We start from the raw sequence: 21,892 nt of genomic DNA, 5'->3' as shown, positions 1-21,892 counted from the left end.
AGTTTTCATTTAACCATTTCCATTCATTTGGCTCTAACAAATTTTTGATCCTACAAACTCTTGATTAATTTATCAGGTAATTAAAATCAGCTTGGAGAAAAATGAGAACTATTCTCCCAGTAGGAGAAGGCTGCAGTTCAGCAAAACCACTTTTGACATAGTAAAGTCCATAGTAAATGAAAGGTCTGTAGCAAATTACAGATCCATCATGGATGCCATTTCTGTGGGTTTTCAATTTGTTATCTGGATGCTCTGAATAAAAGTAAATCTGAGGTTTCCAAGAAGTAGAAGGGAATACTGAACTATGCCTTATGGCCTCAGCAAAGTAAGCTTCTTAAATAAGCAAATGATGTTGATTAGTCAAGTTTTAGACTAAATCTCTGATACTTGCTGCTATGTGCCCGTGCCAGGTTCCCTTCTCAGCAAATCGTGGTAGACTGAAGCCTATTGCATACGGAGAGCTTCGACTTTGCAGTCCACTCCAGAACAGATCTCATTTTTAGCACTCGAAATCCCCAGTTCAATCTCCAGTCAAGGGATAAAGCTCAAAATACACCACACAAAACTCAACATGTATAATTTTCAGCCATTTCTGCAACGGGGCTTATAGTTGTATTTGCATAAATAGTCCATTACAACCAATGATTTGAATCTGTGTTTTTTTGGGGTCCCATAATACACTTCTCAAGGATAATTAAGAAAAACAAACATCATTTAATGACAAGAATCCACACTCTGAGGAAAAACCTGCCAAAGCCCACAAGCTGAGAAGAGTGTAGGCACTGAGCAGAGATCTTTTGGAAGTTCAGAGGCTAAGTGAATGTGTATTTTAAAGATTTGTATGCAGCATATATGGGAAAGCACCTTTCCACACCTTTATATTGCACGTGTACACTTTGCATGCACACCATCAGTGAACACAGACTTTACTGGGGCTGTGAGTAGCATTTAAGTAGAGCCGGTGTTTGATCCCCAACATCTTTGGGCAGCAGTTAAGGAAATTCTATCCTGTGCAATCTGACCCAAGTTTCTTCTGTGTCCGGCAAGTCTACTAGTCCTATTCTACTTCCCAGAATGGACCAGGACCCTCTGCTGACTCTGGGTCACAAGCTTTTCCCCCAAGAGGATCCTACTGCTAGAAAGCCTCCGCCTGATTTCAGCTGTAGTTTGAACAGGTTTGAGGTTCAAAGCAGCATCTTCCACCGAGGTCCTCTTCTGCAATATTGAATCGTGATATAAACCATGGGTATCCAATTGTTTGGCTTGCTTGGGCTGCAATGAGTGAAGGGAATTATCTTGGGCCACATGTAAAATATATAATATAGTTAATTTTTATTTTTTAAATATATATTCTATATATTTCTTAAAACATAAAAAAAAAAAAAAGACAATAAACACCTAAAACTAATGGGTTGGACATGTATGATGTAAGCAATCTAGTGGGTCACATGCAATTTCAGAAATCATTGCTGAGTTCTGGCTGGGTGCCACTCAAGCCATTTACCTAAAAACTAAAGGCCATCATTTTCTCATCAGCGAAAACAAGGATGGATTCACATCACATTTCCACCTAATTGCAACTGACTCACTTTGCAAATTTGATTTGCACTTTCCCTTCAATCAGCTCAGGGATGGTAACCCAGAGATATGCCATCCACTAAGCTGGGGAGTAACCTGGCCAAATGGTCCATCAGTCAGAAAACAGATAGGCTTTCCTCCCTCATTTTCTGCATAAACATGCATCCAAGGTTTAGCAACTGAAATCACCAGCCTGTGCCCAGGAGAGCTGCAGGCATGTCCCAGGCAGTGTGGGTGCTGCGCAACACTGCTGGCTCAGCCATAGCCTCCATCTAGCCCTCTTTCCACACAGATGTCACACAGAAGCTGGGGACCAAAACACTGCATTCCTCTCAGGCATCAAAGGGGGGAGACAGATATATGATGCTCCAGAAGAAGCTCCTGACAAAGTCTGCTGCAAAGATACCTCTGTACCTGTCACTAGTGAGGCTGCACCTTGAGTACTATGTTCAGTTTTGGGCCCCTCACTGTAAGAAAAGTATTAAGGGCCTGGAACGTGTCCAGAGAAGGGCAATGAAGCTGTGAGGGGTTTGGAGGGGCTGATGGAGAGCAGCTGAAGGAACTGGGATTGTTCAGTCTGGAGAAGAGGAGGCTCGGGGGAGACTTATCGCTCTCTATAACCACCTGAATGAAAGGAGGTCATGGTGAGGTGGAGGTCAGCCTCTTCTCACAGGTAACAGTGACAGGACAAGAGGGAATGGCCTCGAGTTGTGCCAGAGGAGGTTCAGGTTGGATATCAGGAAATGTTTATTCTCTGAAAGAGTGGTGAGGCATTGGCTCAGGCTGCCCAGGGAGGTGGTGGAATCACCATCCCTGGAAGTTTTAAATATGAGATGTGGTACTGAGGGATGTGGTTAGTGACCATGGAGGTGATGGGCCAGTGGTTGGATGAGGTGATCTTAGTGATCTTTTCCAACCTTAATGATTCTATGACAGATAGACCAATGGTTCTCATCATGCAACCTTGTTTTGGGCATCTTTGAACCTTGCTAGGCTTTACCTGCTCAGATGGATGTTGTCCATCCTGATTGCCTATCCAGGGCTTAAGTAGGGCAGCATCTGAGCATGCAATACGCCAGCTCAGAATCTGATAAATGCCCTTTCCTATGAAAAACTACAACATATTTACCAGAACACACTCATGATGGAGGAAATTTGGCCAGGACACAACTGTGGGATAATGTGAGAGTATGCCCTTGAAGCTCAGTGCTTTGGCACCTTCCCACCCTGGGGGTATGTTGCAGCATTGCCTGCATGCAGTGACACTCCTGTCCCATAGTTTCTGGTGGCAGTACAGGGCAGGGCCACGCCACAGCTCTCTCTGCCCAAGTGACACCCAGCATGCAGACGTGCATACAGGTCTGAAAGATCCAAGCCCCACAGGAGAAGCTACCTGGATGCCTGAAATGAATGGGTTTTTGGCTTTACAGCTGTTTCCTGAAAGTTTGGGAACCTCGAGATCTACTTGGTGACTGGGCACCACTCACTGTCACCATCAAGGGCAGCAGGCTTCATATTCCATACTGTGCTGAAGGCAGCACTGAGTGCTCTGGGATAAAAATAATTAAGTGAAAAACAGGAATCACATACTGAGTGTCTCAGTGTGGGAACTCAATGATGAGATCCAAGCCTTGCTGCAGCTGCAAAAGGCAGCTAGCGTCCTTCCCCTCCTACTGCAGGGTGAAAATAATGTGCTGTCTGGGCATCACCCTGGGATTCACCTCAGGAGGTGATAAATAATTCTCTGCTCAGAAAGATGCTTAGCTGAGCACTGAACCACACGATGAACCAAGAGCTCTGCTGAGATACTCTTTAGGGGGATTCTGCTGCCCTTGGAAATATGGTCCTCGGGGCAAGGCAGCAGGTCAGGGAACGAAGAGGGTTATTTGTCTGCATGCACAGGCAAAAGGAGAGGAAACAATGGCTGTTTTCATCTAATTCTAATTTTAGAATTCTAGCACTTCCTCACTTTTAGACACTTGGTTTTAGAAATAAATGAAGCAGTTTCTGTGCATGCATGCCAATGTCTAATACTATCCTAACAGACTGATGGGCAATTAAAGAGAATTACCAGACTGACTTGAGTAGTGATTAAGTTATTTTTGCCCGAACAGTAAAGAAATAAGAAAGCAGAGCCTGCCATATCCCAGGCAGGAGTAAATGTTTCCTTCTGGAAAGAAAATGCTGGGGGCAGCCAGAATCAGATGACTATGAAAGGTGGTGCAGCCTCTTCAGCTCCTGGTAGGATGAGGAGCATGCCAGTGTGGATAACATCAAGAAGAAAGTGACAGAAGTTCAGCAGAATGCTGTGCGGTAATTTCAGTAGTCACAGTTTCTCTTTTCATCATTTATTTAAGACTATGTCTAGACAGTGCATTACCATTCACTGAATATATATATGACTAATGCCCTGAAAAGCAAAGATACTGGAATAATTTAAACAGAGAAATCACCTAGAGGCCAGACAAATCCTTTTATGTTCTAAAATATTCCAAAATTAACTTTGACAGGAAAAGAGTCAAGGTGACCACAGTGCTTCACAGGCAAACCTGCCCAGAGCGTATATCCACAATGTGGCAGGGGCAGATTGGAAATCTTGCAGCTAAACTTTACAGATTTACAGATTTGTTAAAGTTACAGGAAATAAACTCGCTGACACCTCTCAGGCCTACAGTTTCTGAGGACATGCTTTTAAAGGGCATGTAATTATAGGGGGGAAAATATTCACAGTGTTAACCGGGATGACTTTTTATCCAACCAGGAAGATTTCCAGAAGTTCTGAAACACTTTGAAAATCACAGTTCCTCAAGGGGTTTCTTGTGTGAATAGAGACAACCAAAACTAGCCAGTCACTCTCCAACATCTGGCTGACACAGATATTTCCTTGCGCTAGAGAATTAGGAAGCAGTTTTCTCCAACTGCTTCTCAACCTTGTCGTTGGGTTAATTTCTTTACTCTACACATGTGCACACACGCATGCACATGTGTATATAGAAAGGATCTCACTGAAATGATTATTCAACATTAATTAGACATACTAGAGACTTCCTCAAGCCTGGAACTGCTGTTTGGAAAATACGCATTATTTTGGGTGAGTCCTTTGCTTGTCAAACAAGACTGTCTGGAAATACCATAACTCGCAGGTTACATTTTGCCCTGGCTGATACTCCACCACAGTCACTGAGACAAAAAAAAAAAAAAAAAAAAAAAAAAAAAAAAAGGATACAGGATACAATAGCGAGGGGTGATGTATGCCTCATTATGATTTTCTTCTTCTCTAGCAAACTGTTTAAAGAATAAAACACAATGACCACTTCTGGGTTCTGATCTTTCTGTTGAAAGCTTTTTCCTGCTAGATAAAATATTTGTCTACCAACTGTTGAGAGAATCTTGTAAAAAAAATGTTTGGAGGTTCATTTTCAAATGCTCTGAAGTAATTTTAAGGTAGGATGAACACGTTCCTCTTGACACATCCCATGACAAGACATACGGCTCATAGCTTTTTGTGTCATTATATGATCCAATGCAGGGACAAGTTCAGGGGCATTCCTATAGAACTCAATCACTTAAATTTGTGACCAAAAAGGAAAGCCAGGGCTGCAATAGGACCTTTCCTTTTTGATCTTTTGTCACAGTGATGACATTATGTAAATTCCCATGAAAAGGGGAAACAAAGAAAAAACAATGTCAGAGACAAAATTAAGTCTTGTAGAAGTTTTCTGGGTGTTGGGACAGTCTAATGCTATCCTATTTAATCCAAAATACCTGTTCAGGTTAAAATCATACAACTTTTAAGAAAAAGCTGCATTTAATTAAAATATATATATAAATATGATTGTAATTTGAGTCTTCTCAAACAAATACATACAATCCAGTGCAAAATGCTACCTGAACAAATTTTTACAAGCATAACGTCAGCTGAAACAGAAGTTCTTAAAGAACTTAATATAAATAAAGTAAATCCCTGTTTTACCAAAAAGGATTAACAAAACATTTTGCTCCATTTTAATGCTATTGGAAACATGTCAAGTTACACAAACTTATTTTGGTAGACCAACAAATACTGGAACTTTGTCAGAGGAACCCATTGGAGATTCTCTAGAAACCTATTTTAATCAAAAAATCCCTTCTAACTCTGAGTCAATTCCTGTTAAAGTAAAGAATTTCCTGTTGAAATATGGTAATAGTCATGTGGGAAGTGGGAAAAGCTTCCATCTTCAGTCAAAGATGTTTAAGTCCTCTAGAGTAGAGTCTTACTATAACTCAGAAGTTAGATCAGATCCGCTAAAATGGTCACTATTTTCAACAACAGTCTTAACTAACCAAGGCAGTACCTGAGAGAATGGATCCTAATATACTTTTGGTAGGAAAGCAGGTGGTAACATCTTGTCCAAAGCCTCAGGTTGTTTTAAATTAACACCAAAATTGAGTTAGCAGCCAGGAAAGTGATAGTGCTCCAAATCAAAGGAAATGCTATTCTAACTGCATCCTAAATTACTTTTAAGATAAAAAGTTCCTACAGTAAATGCAAGCACATTGAGAGCAGATAAAGCACACTGCAAGCATACATGAGCTACCCCAATTGGCTGCAGATATTGGCCTGAACCAGGACAAATAATGAGCATTTGAGTGATGACAAGAAAGTACCTTCTTCTTGCTCACCTGGAATTTTAGTGAATTTGTGAATAAGTGTGGCATATAGGAAGAACCATGAGCATTAGTGTTTCAGCTCTACTCCTTATCGCATTGGACTAATTTTACTGTGGATTTTTGCAGACTTACTTCTTTCAGTGAACCTATTGCCCAGAACTGACTTAAGTATTTACATGTTTCAGTTTAAGTGAATTCTCTTTCAGAAAAAGCATTTATTTCAACAATTAATCTGACTAAAACTTACCTAGAGAGCAGTAGAGCCCAACTTGCTCATATCCTTCACAGCAATCTGTAAAGTTGATGGTCTCAGGGACTTCAACTGTACGATACTGTGTTTTGTAGTACATTCGAGGACATACCATCCATGGTATCCATCCACCACAGGAAGTGTTTTTCTCAAAGGACTTTTGGTAGGCAACCATTTTAAAAACGTTTTTGGTCAGGCTATAGTTGCACAGATGATAGCCAAGCAAAGAGAGGCCTCTTTCTAGGAGAAAACAAAACAGGAAAGAGAGGGATCAGACCTAACTTTTCACATCATAGCACATGTTCTCGGCAAATAAATTTTAAAATGGTTAAAAAGCAGTTAAACAGTTAAAAATAAGTTAAAAATATCAAGAATTATGAGAAAACATTAAAAGAATCAACATAGATGAATGATTTCCAGGAAGGCTGACGTTAGGAGGAATGTCACCTCAGAAAATGGACAGAAGAAAGAATTAATAGTGACTGCTTGTCACAGCAACCATTTCAGTCACAAAAGGATGCATACTGGCAGAGAATTCAAAGTGTTCTCAGTACCTTCAGGAACAACGCAGAAAAAGGGCAATTTAACTCGAATAAGTGTAAATTAATATCCATTAATAGAAATGAATTGTGGAACAGAATAGGCAGTTCCAGAGCAGAGTCATCCAAGTACTTCAGATGTCCAGTTGAGGCTCACACTGCCCAAGTGTTCATCTAGCTCTGCTGACTATTAATGGAACGAAGCGTGAGCAGCTCATGGGCAGATGAGTCACAGGAGATGTCTGGAAAAGACATCCTTCAGACACTGCCCTAGGCTAAAACTGGGTACTCATACATCAGTGGGAAGGACTTTCAGGTATCTGGCACAAAAGGTATTCCTGGAGCTTCTTTGCTGCCTTTCTGCACTTGTTGTAAACAATATTAGACCAGGTCCTTTGAGAGATGTTGCGATTCATTGGCTTCAGCATAAATGAAAATTGTGCTAAGTTCATTAACTACATAATGTCACAAAGATCTGAGTATGGAACTCCATTTTTGGTGTTCTGAAGCCAGTGGTTGATGAGAACTGAAGTTAGTTTTGTTGCGTGTCCTGCTTAAAACTCAAGTACTTGATCGGGAGCAGTAAAAGGAAAAACAAACAGCTGAATTAGCTGAATTAGCAGTGAGCAACCTACAGCCATATTACAGACACCAGGCTGTATTTTAATGAGATATTATACAAGCCTTATACTTAGGGCTGACTCACCCTGTGTCCGGTTTGGGAAAGAGATGGGATAGAATTAAAAAGGCCTGCATCAGTCTTTAGTCAAAGCAAAAGAAGCTTTAATAAGGATAAACATGAAGAGTATGGTAGGATTGTTTCTGAGAACTCTTAGGGGACCAGAGCCAGACAACAGACTGAAGTTAACACAGTGGGCATAAGCATAAAATTAAAATATTTAGGCCTTATCTTATTTGTACAGCTTACCTTTTTCCAGAGAAGATGACAAATGTAAAAAGAAGAAACCAAAGAGGACTCCTCTGCTTTTATCACATCTAGCTTTCCAGCTAAACAAACTAATATATGTACAATCTGAATAGCAATGGTAAAAGAAGATGATCCAGTTGTCGTGCAAGGACAGTTCAGAACAATGCATGGGATAGACACCATAGGTCACAATATGTCTCTCAAGCTGGCTTACTCCACCAAGTGACTTAGACTTCCTCCAGGAAGAGGCTGGAAAGATCATGAAAGCCCATGTCCATCCATGGACTCTCTACTTGGTTAAAATTAGGATATCAATCAGGGAGAGGGGAAAAGAGAAAAAAAATATTGGTTGTGGATATATTGTCATGGTTAAAGCAATGCAGGAACACAAAGCAAACAATCAAGTAAGGAGAACAGTGGAGATCGTTATTTTCAGTGCAGAGCTGAGGCTGCAGCAAGGACATAGCACTGGAAAGCTAGAAATTCCAGAGTCAGCTGAGCTGGCTTAGGCTTTACAGCAATGTGCAACATAAATACAGGTATGAAACTGAGAACAAAATGGTATAGAATTAGACACAGTCTATAATTAGAAGCTACAGCTGTCAGTGCAGATATGAAATCATATTTCATACTTAAACACTGATCCTAGGTATGGAATGAGGCTGCTAAAGCCAAGAGAGAAGGTCTGAGACATGGCTATGATGGTACAGAAAGAGACTAGACTAGAAGGCAGCACCACTAACCTTACCATCACCTGTCATTTTGATCCAGTTTAAAGTAATTTTGGCACTCATAGTGTTCAATTATTTGCTGACAGTGGTTTCCTGCTGAGCAATGTGACTTAGATCAATTTGTACTCCTTAGCGAGTTGGCTGTCAGATCTCATTACCCCCCATCTATGGGATTAAAGCACAGCAGAATCGAGTAGCATTGGCTATTTTTTTTTCCAGCAGCACAGAGCCGAAGTCAATAGCAAAGTGGAAAGGAATCAGCTAGCTTTGACTTGTCATCTTTGGGTTTCAAGTTTTTATTTTAGCAATCACCAGTTTTCTGCACTGGCAGAGAAAGTATTAATTTTATTATTTAAACAAGAGGAAAAACCATTAAAGCTATTAGAAACCAATATTTAGAAGCTGAAAGGAAAGTCAACGTTAGGATTAGGCTGCTCAGAACTGGAAACCAAATCTGGAACAGAGTCAGTACCTGAGAGCATGATCAAAAAAACAGCAAAAAAAACAAAACAAAACAAAACAAAACAAATGAAGTTTGATAATATTTGTGCCACAGACTTAGTCACAGTTCTGGAAGCCTCGCAAGAGCTGCTCCAGGGCCAGAAATGCCACCGTGACCTGGAATCTGCCAAACCTCTAGCTGGAGGACAGCAAGAGCCAGGGACAAGTCTCGCTCCTGCCTTGATGTAACCTCAGAAATAATCTGTTGGAACAGGTTCACAGGGGGCAGAGCCAAATGCAGCATTGTTAAGAAGCAAAGGCTCCAAGACACGGGGAAAAAATGGGTTGAGAAAATTTTTCTGGGTATTCCAAACTGTAATTTTCTAAAGTCTGTGCCAATGACTTTTAACAGCAGCAAACAGGGTTTTGCTAACCCTTGATCTCTTGCAACAGCTTTTTTAAAAGTGGCTTTGGCAGAATAGCAGAAAAGCCAGCAAGGCATTAAAAATATGGCTTGGATTTTAACTGAGACTTACGAAACCACTTAATTAAAAAAATGTAACAAAACACAGCCGAAAATCACAGTATTTCTCGTTGAAATAAATCAACCTAGAAATTAAGAACACATTAGGATTTAAATAAGCAGTTAAAACCTAGCAATTGGACTCAGTTCTTCCAAATTGCAGCCTACAACATATGTGAAAGTTAAGCATATCACCTACCGTCTCATTTTAGGCATCTCTCAGAACTTGCCAGATACATACCATATATAATTTCCTACAAAAATTTATTTTAATGACAATTTTCATAAAAATTCACACATTTCTGCACATAAGGCAACAATCCTACTCCTTCATCTATGGCACAGAGGAATGACAAGGCCTGGGGACCAGGAGCTGGGGACAAAGCTCTATTTTGGCTTGGTGAAGTTTCGTTCGGTTAATTGTCTACAGCGTTTTCTTAAGTGTTCACTGTGACCTTCCCCATTCTCCAGACAGTTTTATTTATTTCACACAAAAACATATCCTACACCCAACATATATTGTCCTACATAAAGGCTGTGGTTCTCTGTGCAGCTTTGCATCACTCACCTGTGATTTCATTCCCCTTTCCCTGCTGCATGGCTGCCCAGAGCATAAGAACAGACACAGAGGAGGGATTCTGACCATCTTATTGCCCGTCCCGGATGGGCCCTTCTTACTGTTTTGTTTGTATAGCAGTTGAACTCAATCTTCCTCACTTCCAGATGTTAGGATTAGGGGAAGAAGCACAGTTTCTATGCTTGCTGCAGGTGGATGTTAGCTACTGGCAACAGAAACAAAGGGACTCCAATGGGAATTCTGCTGTTTCTCTCTCCTCCATGCTCTCTCCAGGGAATCTACCTCTTCTGCCTGCCCAACTTCACACCTTCTGCATCACTCTGAAAGCTGAGCATTTAAAAATTCCTGGTTTAGTCCATATTTATGCTTCCCAGCACTTATTCTTTCTTTACCCTGAATACCTGACACCTGGAGGCAGGTTTATGTACCTCAGCTGTCAGGTAGATTTAACATGAATTTTTGTTTCTGTTCACATGTCAGGTAATACTGGTTTTAGGTCTTATGACTCTGTACCTTGAATACAAACCCACTTAGAGTACGTCTGTCCATGATTTTTACTGGACATGTGCTCTTTTACTGGCTGCTCTCACAGTGCTCCTCATTTCATCACAAGTTCAGCATCATATAAACTAGAGCAATACCAGGCAAACAGGAATCCCTAGTAGCCAGATCATGAATCAGTACATCTGAGACACTAAAATCCCTTTCTTTTCATCACACAAATCATGACGGCAGGTTCCCAGGAGAAATGTGCCTGCGGCTTTACAATGCAGGACAACAAACTTCAATACAACATCACTTGGCGTATACAATGTAAAGGACTGAACAAAACATGGTATTTTATGAGGAGCTGACAGTGAAGTGTGGAAAATCACAGATTCAATTCTTTGAGCTGTTGTAATGTGTTCAGACCTGTGCTTAAACACAAATAACAGTGTCTTAGGCAGTTTTGTGTTTAAGACAGAAACAGATGTAAGGGTGCTGGAACACAAAGTCTTTCATTTTTCTACATGCAGAATATCACTTCCAGGCATACACCTTTCCAATACTCACAAGGTCATGGCCTTCAAATGAAAAATGCCTTCGGTGAAAATTAGAAAATGGGTATAGAACACTTCAACCAAGTAAATAGATATATACTGGCTAAATAGATATATAGTGGCTTGGAAACATTACAGCTGTGTCTAAGGAGAACGTACACCATAGCACCCCTTCTCCTGCCTGTACCAAGCTTCCTGATTGGTCTGCATGTCCCAGGTGCACCATTTGTATCTCTTAATAGCACGAGGAAGCAGCAGGGAGACTCTGCTTTTAGACTTTACAGAGCATGTAATTTGACTCAATAAATAAATAAATGGTAAAATTTTAAACAAACAACAAAAAAGAAGACTTGCAAAAAGAAATATTTTACTTCATGGCTTTTTATTTATTTTTTTTCAATGATCAATCTGAATTTTTTTGAAAAAAAAATCCTGATTGAAAATTTACAGGTAGCACTATCCAAAAATACCTATAGTTCCTAAAAACAACTTCTCAGTTTCTGCAAGAAGCATATGTCCTGGTCAAATTCAAATACAGATAGTCCCAAACTGATATCTGAATTGGATTGCATTTCACAGAATCATACAATCATAGAATCAAATAATCATTTCAGCTGGGATGGACCCTTAAAAGTTATCTGGTCCAACTCCCCTGCAATAGACAAGGACACCTATAGCTATATCAGGTTGCTCAGAGCCCTCTCCAGCCCAACCCTGAATGTTTCCAAAGATGGGGCATCCACCACCTCTCCGGGCAACTTGTTCCAGTGCCTCACAATCATTATTGTAAAAAAAACTTCTTCCTTTTATCCAGTATAAAACTCCCCTCAGTTTGAAACCATTTCCCCTTGTCCTATCACAACAGACCTTGCTAAAGAATCTGTCGCCTTCTTTTGTACAGCTTTAGATACAGAAAGGCCACTCTCAGGTCTCCCCGGAGACTTCTCTTCTCCAGGCTGAACAGCCCCAGCTCTCTCAGCCCATTCTTGTAGAGGTGGTGTTCTGTGCCGTGGACCATTTTTGTGGCTGTCCTCTGGACACACTCCACACTCCATGTCTCTCCTGTACTGAGGACTCCCCATCTGGATGCAGTACTCCAGGTGAGGTCTCACCAATGCAGAGCAGAGGGGCAGCATCACCTCCCTCACACTGCTGGCCATGCTTCTTTGGATGCAGCCCAGGACACAGTTGGCATTCTGGGCTGCAAGGGCACATTGCTGGCTCGTGTCCAGCTTGCCGTCCACCATTACCCCCATGTCCTTTGGGTTCTCCATCTTAGAATCTAAATTACTGTATAGGGCTGCCATGTGTCTTAAACAGCTGTTGCTTTCCAGAGTTAGCTATGAAACAAATGTCACCCCCTTCACTGCTGAGTACTTCCATGGCTGAAGACAATCCTCCAAAGAGTTATAAACAGCTTTGTTCTAAAAAATTAAGGTACACACTCAGATTTAGGATTATTAAAAAGCATGTATACAACTTTGCATAACAACTGTTCAGTCTTATGACCATCACCTGTAGCAGGCTTATACTCAGGGTAAGACAAACAATAGTGAGTTGCCATTTCATTGCGGGGGTGAATGAAATGATTCCTAAAAACATATAAAGAAACTCTTTTTCAAACAAAACTGGTGACTGTTTAATCACAGGTTCATAATAAAATCTCAGAAGCGTTTAGATTGGAAGGGACTTCAAAGCCCATCCGCCCCAACCCCTGCCACGGACAGGGCTGCCCCCCCCCCCGCTCAGGCTGCCCAGGGCCCCATCCAACCTGGCCTTGAGAGCCTCCAGGGATGGGGCACCACAGCTTCTCTGGGCAGCTGTGCCACTCTCTTGATAAAGAATTTCTTCCTAATATCTAACCTAAATCTCCTTTATTTTAGTTTAAAACCATTCTCCCTTTGTCCCATCACTGTAAGACTGTGGAAAAAGTCAGTCCCTCCTCTGTTTATAAGCTCCGTTTAAGTACCAGAAAGCCACAATGATGTCTCCCTGAAGCCTTCTCTTCTCCAGGCTGAATAAGAGCATTTCCCTTGGCCTTTCTTCATAGGAGAGATGCTTCAGCCCTCTGAGCACCTTCATGCCATCCTCTGGACCCACTCCAGCAGCTCCACTACTTGAGTGGAGTGCCCCAGGCCTGGACGCAGTACTACAGGTGGGGCCTCAAAAGGGCAGAGCAGAAGGGGACAATGCCCTCTCTCTCCCTGCTGGCAACCCCTCTTTTGATGCCCAGGAATCTGTTGTCCTTTCAGGCCGCAAGTGCACACTAATGGCTCATGTCCAGCTTTTCATTCCCCAGAATCCCCAATTCTATCTCCACAGGGCTGCCCTCAAGTTCTTCTCCCAGTCTGTACACATACTTGGGATTGCCCTGACTCGATTGCTGTACCTCACACTTGACCTTGTTGAATCTCATTAGGTTCACACAGACCCACTTTTCAAGATTGTCCAGATCCCTCTGGATAGAGTCTCTTCCTTCTCTTCTATCAACCGCACCACTCAACTTGGTGACACCCACACAGTTACAGAGGGTGCTCTCAAACTCATTATCTAGGTTGTTGATAAAGATGTTAAAGAGCTCTGATCCCAAGATACAGTCCTGAGAGGGCTAGGAAAGGCTAGGCCAATAAAAGCCAGGTAAAATCCATGTGAGAAGCAGACATTCAAAGATGGAATGTATAGGATTTGACTCTCCTAGACAGTACTATCAGTAATTACAACATTGTGTCTAAGGGCAGGCTTTGTCATCATCACACCTCTTATACATTTATTTCTTTAGAGATATACACTTTTGATTTACTTAGTTATTTAGAAGATCCTGATCACAAAAAAGTCACTTGCTCTGACATTATTCTTCACTTTACATTATTTTGCCTATGAAGTAATCTCAATATCACATGCCCAAAGTGGTTATGATGTTTCAAGACAGATTGGTTTGTGTGCAGGATATAAGACTATGAATTTGGACTCCATGGGAATACAACAAAAGCTGCTCCATGCTCCAGAAGCCATCATGTCTACCCATATGTATTCAAAACCTAAAGCTTGAGAACAGTTCAGTCATTCAATCTGACCTCTCAACATCAGTTGGCAGTAAATTTCTCTGAACCTTTTTCAGTCTCCCATCATTTCAGTCTGACTACATTCTGTAAGCCTGAGAAAGCCCAGACTATGACCACAGCAGATGGCCAGAATAGATGGAGGTGTCACCACTTCTGAGGACCACATAGTTCAGCTCTCAGAGTCAAAATGCTGCTCTGGGATTTGAGTTGAGCTCCCTGTCAACAACGTTGCGTGTGGCCACAAGCATGACCCAAAGGCTGAATTTGCCAGTGCAGTGATGCCATAGGGAGGCAGAAATTTCAGATTCTGTGGAAGCCATGCCTACAATACATTACATATACTTTTGCTTCTGTCATCTGAAAAAAAGAAAAAGAAAAAAAAAAAGTTGGGAAAGTACTATTTTGCCAGCATATGCTAGGTCTATGTGACAATGGATGATAGCTAACATGGAAGATTTTTGAAGGAGTACTTGTTTCTGTGAGCTTCAAAAAAAAAAAAAAAAAATTATAAAGTGGAATATTAACACTTGCATATTTTACAGATATATTTTGAAGACAAATACATTACACACAACTGGATATTCACAAATAATATTAAAAAAATACTCAATGGAACTCCAAGAGTTAATTAGCTCATCTGTGCTAGAAGTCTCTAACTGCATTCAATGATTTGTTCTGCCTTACCAGCAAACTGTTCCTCGGGAAAATCTTTGGGTTTTGTTTTTCCCTGAACACACACAAACTGTATTAAAGTGACTCACGAGGAAAAAGTTCTTATTGGTAACAGTGGGAAAAACTATGAGTCAGGCGGAAGTCATGCTGAACCTCTGCCTGTCATTGCTCCTCTGACTGAGCAGTGATTGTGCAACCTCAGCACAGAGGAGGTCTTGTTTTCTCCTGTGCTTTGATGACATGGTCCCATTGCCAACATTGAGTCTGGTATCAGATGCAAGGGCTGGTCACACCCCCTACATGGTTTAGCAGTGCTGCAGTGAAGTACATCCCATACGAGACATTTCATAGCGTACTTGTGTATAACTCTAGAAGCCGGTGTTTTGAAGTCCTGGTGGTGGGAGTCCCTTTTCTACGGAAGGCCTACTTGGAAGAAAAGTCAGAAGGTCTCATCTGCTCAGTGCAATCCATGGATTACATTGGCCAAGTCTAGAATTATACAATCACAGAATACTCTGACTTGCAAGGTACCCACAAGGATAATGCAGCCTAGCTCCTGACTCTACACAGGACCACATAACATTCAAACCCTATGTCTGAGAGCATTGTCCAAATGCTTCTTGAACTCCGGCAGCTTCTGGCCATGACCGCTGCCCCAGGGCGCCTGTTTCCAGGGCCCAGTCATCCTTTGGTGAAGAACCTTTTCCTGACACTCAAACTGACCCTCCCCTGGAGCAGCTCCATGCCATTCCCTTCAGTCCTATCAGCCCTGGGTATATGTACAGACTCAAAGACAAGAAGCTGGAGGACAGCCCTGCGTAAGGCGATCTGGAAGGTCTAAATGATGTCAAGTTGAATCTGAGCCAGCAGTGTACCGTGGAGCCAGAAGGGCCAGCTGTACCCAGGGTGCACCAGACCTAGCACTGCTGCTGGGCAAGGTAAAGGGCTGCCTCCTCTGCTCTGTGCAGCCTCACCTCCAGCACTGAGTGCTGGTTTGGGTGCCACAGTACAAAAAGGCCATAAAGCTATTAGAGAGCATCCAATGGAGGGCTACAAAGATGGTGAAGGTCTGGAGCAAGGTGTGTGAGAAGCAGCTGAGGTCCTTTGGTCTGTTCAGCCCAGAGCAGAGGAGCTGAAGGCAGGCCTCATGGTGGCTGCAGCTCCTCAAGAAGAGAACAAGGGGCAGCGCTGAGCTCTGCTCTCTGGTGAAGTCAACCTGGAGGCCCAGTGCAGTCAAGACTACTGTGGCTGGTATCATACAACCAGAGGCTCTCCACTCTATCTCACTGGCTGGACCATTGGCTCACTGCAGCCAGAAACAAGATCACAATACCAATCTCATGCTTTCTTGCTGATCCAATGCCACAGGGCTCAAGAACAGCAATGACTGCAAATATACAGCTGCCTCTACTCTTCTTTTGAATGAAAGTACCTGCCGGTCCTCTTGAAAGAAGGTTAACTTCCCAATTCTTACATCTCCCAAGCATGTCTGACTTGCAGCCCCAATATGGATGGGAATGACAGAAGACCGTGTACTCCACTGACAGTTACACTCATGAATCCATCTCTTGTACACATACTTGCACACACATGCATACACACACTACCTGCCTGTTAAACAGGTCTGAAACACAGAATAAAACAAAGTATACGATCTCTCATTTCTAGTCAACAAAAGACCTGATCCTTACAGTACACAGAGAACCTTGTGTGTTTCCAATGAGAGATCTATCTAAATTTTTCCAGATTCTGATCTATCATCCAAATCCTAGAAAATCTTTTATATTTGTACAGATCAATAAATGATCTTATATTTAAACACTTACGGGAAACAACTCACATTGAAGGACCTAAAGAAAAACTGTTTCTGTGTGGTCCTGAGCCAGTTCAGTTAAAAGCAAAGAAGCTCATGAAGGACAGGGGGCCTTTTCAAGCAGAAATGCTGGACTAAGGGAAACTATTGTATACAGACAGGGCAAACTATGGCACCCCACTCCTGCTGTGTGAATACTGAGGAAGGACTTCAAGAAAGGTTTGAAAAAAAGCTCCACATTTTAAGCTGGTTAGAAGGTATGAACCCTTGAGTAGGTTTCTTTAGAAGAAGGAATGCAGTGAGTTGTTTGGAGGACGTATATTGTTTCTTTTTTTTTCTGCTAATTCTTGTAACTGTGACCAATGCAGACAAATTGGATTACTAATTATAAAGGAGATAGCATGGATAGGCTTTTTGGACACGCAGAAAAAAACACAAAGTTATTTAAAACAGTATGGAATAGAAGCTTCAGTTGCAAGGAAAGGAATAAGAGATTTAATCTTTGTGCCAAAATGTCCAGACAAGCTATGAATCCAAATCAGTGTCCCTGTGGGAATCTGAACAAATACAAAATTCCCCAGTAGTTTCACACATCACACCATATCCAGTGAGGAAATGCTTTTCTCTCTTCTCTATCTTTTTTTTTCGCCCTTAGAAATTCCTGGAGTTCTGTTAAGTGTAGTTGTTATTTTTGAAATGACTTCTGTATGGTGATTAAAACTAAAGGATCTATAGGTTTTCCATGCCGTTGATCATCTCCTTTCCCCAAAAGCACACTATGAACTGTTGGTAAGAACCACTTCTCAGGGTGCCTGTTAGAACAAACCCAGGATTGAACAACTATCCAGGGTTGCCTAGAAGGTACTGACTGGCTAAAACTCCCTCTGAGTTACTCAGCAGGAGGCAACTGGCATCCTGCTCTGACTCCACATTTTGTTGCAGATATATTTGCCGTGGGTTTGCCCACCAGATGACTTCTATCATCTGAAACGTCTGTTGAGTTTGAGCTTCTACTTAAACAGAGCAGCACAAAGTTCCAGCTGGCACTGTGTTTTCCTGAATGTTAATGAGACTTATTCTGTCAATACTTGTGAATTAGGTAACAGAAGAAGGGAAGCCTAATATTGGTCTCCAGCCCCGGGGCAGGGGGTGCAATTTGCAGGATTCTGTGCAGGCAGGAGGAAAGCTCTTTCTTCAGTAGGAATTTCCCATCATGCTGGGGAAGATTCACATTCCCTCACAGCACATTTTTTTCACACTGAGCTTTCCACTTCTGATGCCAGGAAAACTGTTTCTGTTCCTTTACCCTCTCCTCCAGGCAGCCCCCGCCTCAGTATGCTTTGTCTGCTTCTCCAAGCACTCGGAAAGGAAAATTATCCCTATCTCCTAACAGCAAGAATTGCTGCCACAAACATTTACAGTTTCTCTACTATACAACAGTGCCGAAAGGGGAAGAAAAATCAAAATGCTTGGAAAAAAATAACAGTGCATCATAGGTTTAGTAATTCATAAAAGACAAAAAACAATCAACCACCTTCTCTGCAAATCTAATCAAGGAAAAGGAGGGATATCTTGCAAGGAGGTGATCTGAAGTTCAATCTTCAGAGCACAAAGGAACTTCCAGACAACTTTTGGCATCCTCAAGTGAAGAGAAAAATGTAGTTACATACTGTAAGAATAGGAGAAAAACTACTTTCTTGGTTAAAAAAACAAAAACAAAACAAAACAAACAAAAAAAAAACCCAAACTACAGAAAGTATTCAGGTCTATTAAGCTAAAAATAAATAAATCACATTTTACTAGATATTGAGAGCTGATATTTAAAGTTCAAAGGGAGATGCTTTTCAAAATGTTTATTGGCTTGTGAAAACAGTGAGTTATCTACTGAATCTGCTCTACACCCTTAATTAGCACAAATGCCAGTAGGGAAACTTCCTGTGTGCTTTCTCCCATGCTGACCTTCAGCTTGAGAAAAATTCTCTAGTGAAAATAAATTTTAATTCCCTTCCTGAAATCGAACATCTGGCTTTGGTTAAGGAGGCACATAACCCTGTCCTTTGTGATATCTAGATTTCAAGTGCTCTGGGACAGGGAGTATTTTCTTCATTATTTACTGCTGAAAATGATAAGGTCTTTGTTTTATAGATACAGTAATGACAACACTACCACTGAAGGATGATAAATGATTGTCATCATGATTAACACTGGTTTATTATTCAAATGCCAACTATAAATACCAGTGCACATCATATTCCATCACTCTTCATCTTTGTAACTAAATTCTGACATATTATAAACTGAATATTGTCCTGCTCAAGAGCTCATAAACAGATCCTGTTTCTAAAGCTGTCATTGAAATGTGGAAGCCGAGGGTATATCAATCTCCTCAAAAGCATTATACTGCTGATAACATTATGTGTATCACTTTAACGAGAGACACAAACCTGCACATTCACTTCTTTAAAAGTGGGAGGCAAATGAAATAAGATTTCATCTATCACATTTTCATTTATTTTGCTGTTCTTGCCTTCTCAGAGATCTAGTGGAATGGATGAACCAGGACCCCTGGCAAAGTCAGAAAACGCCTTATAAGAGTCTACAAGATTTCTATGTCTTATATGCAAGGGGTTTAAGGAAATAAGAGGTAGGCTGACTGCAACAGTAAATGCATGCTTTGCCTGTATGCCCCTGATTCTAATCATGCAGCAAAGAGAAAACCATTGGAGAAGTCTGATTCCCTGCTTACTAAAGATTCATTTTTGATGGATCTTATTCTTCCAGAAGCAAGAGGAGCAAGAATTCTTAACATAACTTTGGGGACTGAGAAAGCTCATGTGATGAGTCCCAAGGGCCTATAAACAACAGCAGATGGGCAGACCTTCAATCAGCAGCCTGAGAAAATCACCCAGATGTCAGCACTGAAATGTTATGCTTCTCCCAGGAAGTGGTGAATATGTATCCTTAACAGCAAGGTGGAAAAATTATGCCGTGGAGAGACAGGAAAGGACCCTCATAATAACAAGTATATATTTATGACAACAAGGATTTGGTAGAAAAGCATTTATCACATGATCCACAATTAAAACAATATTTTAAAATTGGCATGACTGAAGTAGTTTTGCATTCTGAAGAGCTGCAGTGAAAGCAGCCAAAATCTTAATTAATTACCTGGACTTCTGTTTGACCCAAGGGTGATGCAGACCAAGAATAATGGTCTGTGTAATTCTCTTTTCCTTGGTGCAGAAAAAAAAGGAAGAATAATCAGATCATTCACACCTTTAAGAAGAGGCTGAAACACCCTCCAAGGGAGATACCATCCAGAGGGAGTAAAGGCAATTTTCAACAAAACTGGTATCTCCTTTCTTTTTTTTTAAGTGTGAAGTGCAAAAATGGGAAGTTTACTTCTAGAAAAAGCAGCTAGGCATCTGAATTTTGAAGTCATGTGCCTACATTAAGCAACCACCTAGTCCCTAACCAAATGGGCTGATTTTCAATCTAGAGTTGTGTAAAAATAACTCTGGAGGACTGCTTTCCCAGAAGGGTAAGGGTTATACACATAACGCAGTGTCCACTTAAGAAAATCTTCTACAAGCAGCAGTAATAATTATCCAGGCAGAAAGGTTTATTTCAAACTAATTTGCATTTAGATCCCCTTCTGTCTTTTGCATTCTTATCAGTCTGAATAGTAAAAACAGATGAATATTTTGCTTTATTTTTTTTCTTATCTTCACCAAAATATAGGTTTGTATATCTGTATCTGTTTACGTTAAATCAGAAATACACATACATGTATATATAACACATGCATACAAGTACATGCATGTATATGTGCATACACACAGACAAACATTGCAAGGGGAATTATATTTAATAGGGTTAATATTTAAATTTAAAAGATGAAACTGTCTCAGCCTGTTGAAATATTTTTCAACCAGGACTGCACTCTTCATACATTACAATTTATACAGAAAGGAATTGTGACAAAAAAGGACCAGTTCTGATGCAGATAGATAAGACAAGGGAGAAAAAAAAGTAGAAACCATGGCATGCATTACAGTCTCAGGCAATTGTGTGCAATCAGTGGATAGGGAAATGGCTCCCTTCATGTTGGATTGATTAGAGGATGTTGTAAACACCCTCTAGAAGCCTTTATCTATCAGTTTAGTCCCAGTCTCTGTCCCTAACAAGTCTTTACATGCACACCATAAAGGCAAGTCCCATAGCACCTTATTAACTTGTTTATCCTTTCCAGCTCTCTGTATTCAAACTAAATCACATTACGCAATGAGCTGCTATGAAAGCAAATGAAATGTATTCTGTTTTTGCGTGCTCGAGCATCTGTTCAAAATCTCTTCAAAGACTATTTGACCAATTTAGGATCAATATAATGTCCTGATTATTTTCCTGTTCAGTAAAAAGCAGCTTCTGCTGAGGTTATGTTTAAAACTATTGAGATGCTGCAAAAATCTGTGGCTCAAACAGTAGATTTCTATGCTTTGGGCAACCTGATCATCTTCTCTACAGAATTCATTATTTTTAGAAGGCAGGTGTAACAAGGTGGCCTTGACATCTGACAGATCTTGTCCTCTAGGGTATTACAATATTTTCTGTTGAAAAGTTTTGCTTCCAAACTGCAGCATTCAAATGATTCAATCATTAGTAACTTTTTCTGGGGGAAAAAAAAAAAAAAAAACAGCACATCTCAACTATGCTGCATGACACGTATTTGTATGGGAAAAGGAAAGATACAGTTACTATGTAAACAAAAGAAAAACAAGAAAATCTCACTTGCTCATCTGAGCTCATCACCAGCTAAACACAATTTTGATCAGTTCTCCCATCAACAGCAAGATCTGCTCTGATAGAATTTACCATAAAAGGAGATTTGGGGGTTTACTGTTATCGAGGGATTGACCAAATGTTACAATAACAACAATGAATAGAAACACAAACTATTTGAAACTGTTGAATTCAGCAAGCATTTGTTTGCTAAATGTATAATAAGTCCTCTGTGGCTGTCATCAGAATGGCTCCAAATGATTTATTTCATGACTTAGTTCATAGAGTCAGTTCATATAAACCTATTTC

The 21,892-nt window shown here is 40.9% G+C and overlaps 1 protein-coding gene across 1 annotated transcript in view; it reads right to left on the bottom strand.

Moving 5' to 3' along the window:
* UMODL1 (uromodulin like 1) overlaps positions 1 to 10,782 on the bottom strand; it is a 48,150-nt gene extending 37,368 nt beyond the window's left edge. The window contains 3 exon segments of the mRNA XM_085222790.1: positions 6,476 to 6,718; positions 10,209 to 10,286; positions 10,731 to 10,782. Of these exon segments, the coding sequence (XP_085078916.1) occupies positions 6,476 to 6,718; positions 10,209 to 10,286; positions 10,731 to 10,782 (373 nt within the window).
* Positions 10,783 to 21,892: the final 11,110 nt, after the last annotated feature.

Source organism: Meleagris gallopavo, chromosome 1 (genome assembly GCF_905368555.1).
Source record: "Meleagris gallopavo chromosome 1, MGAL_WU_HG_1.1, whole genome shotgun sequence".
Lineage (NCBI taxonomy): Eukaryota > Metazoa > Chordata > Aves > Galliformes > Phasianidae > Meleagris > Meleagris gallopavo.
The sequence above is the reverse complement of the archived record's forward strand: the minus strand, read 5'-3'. Positions and strand labels throughout refer to the sequence as shown.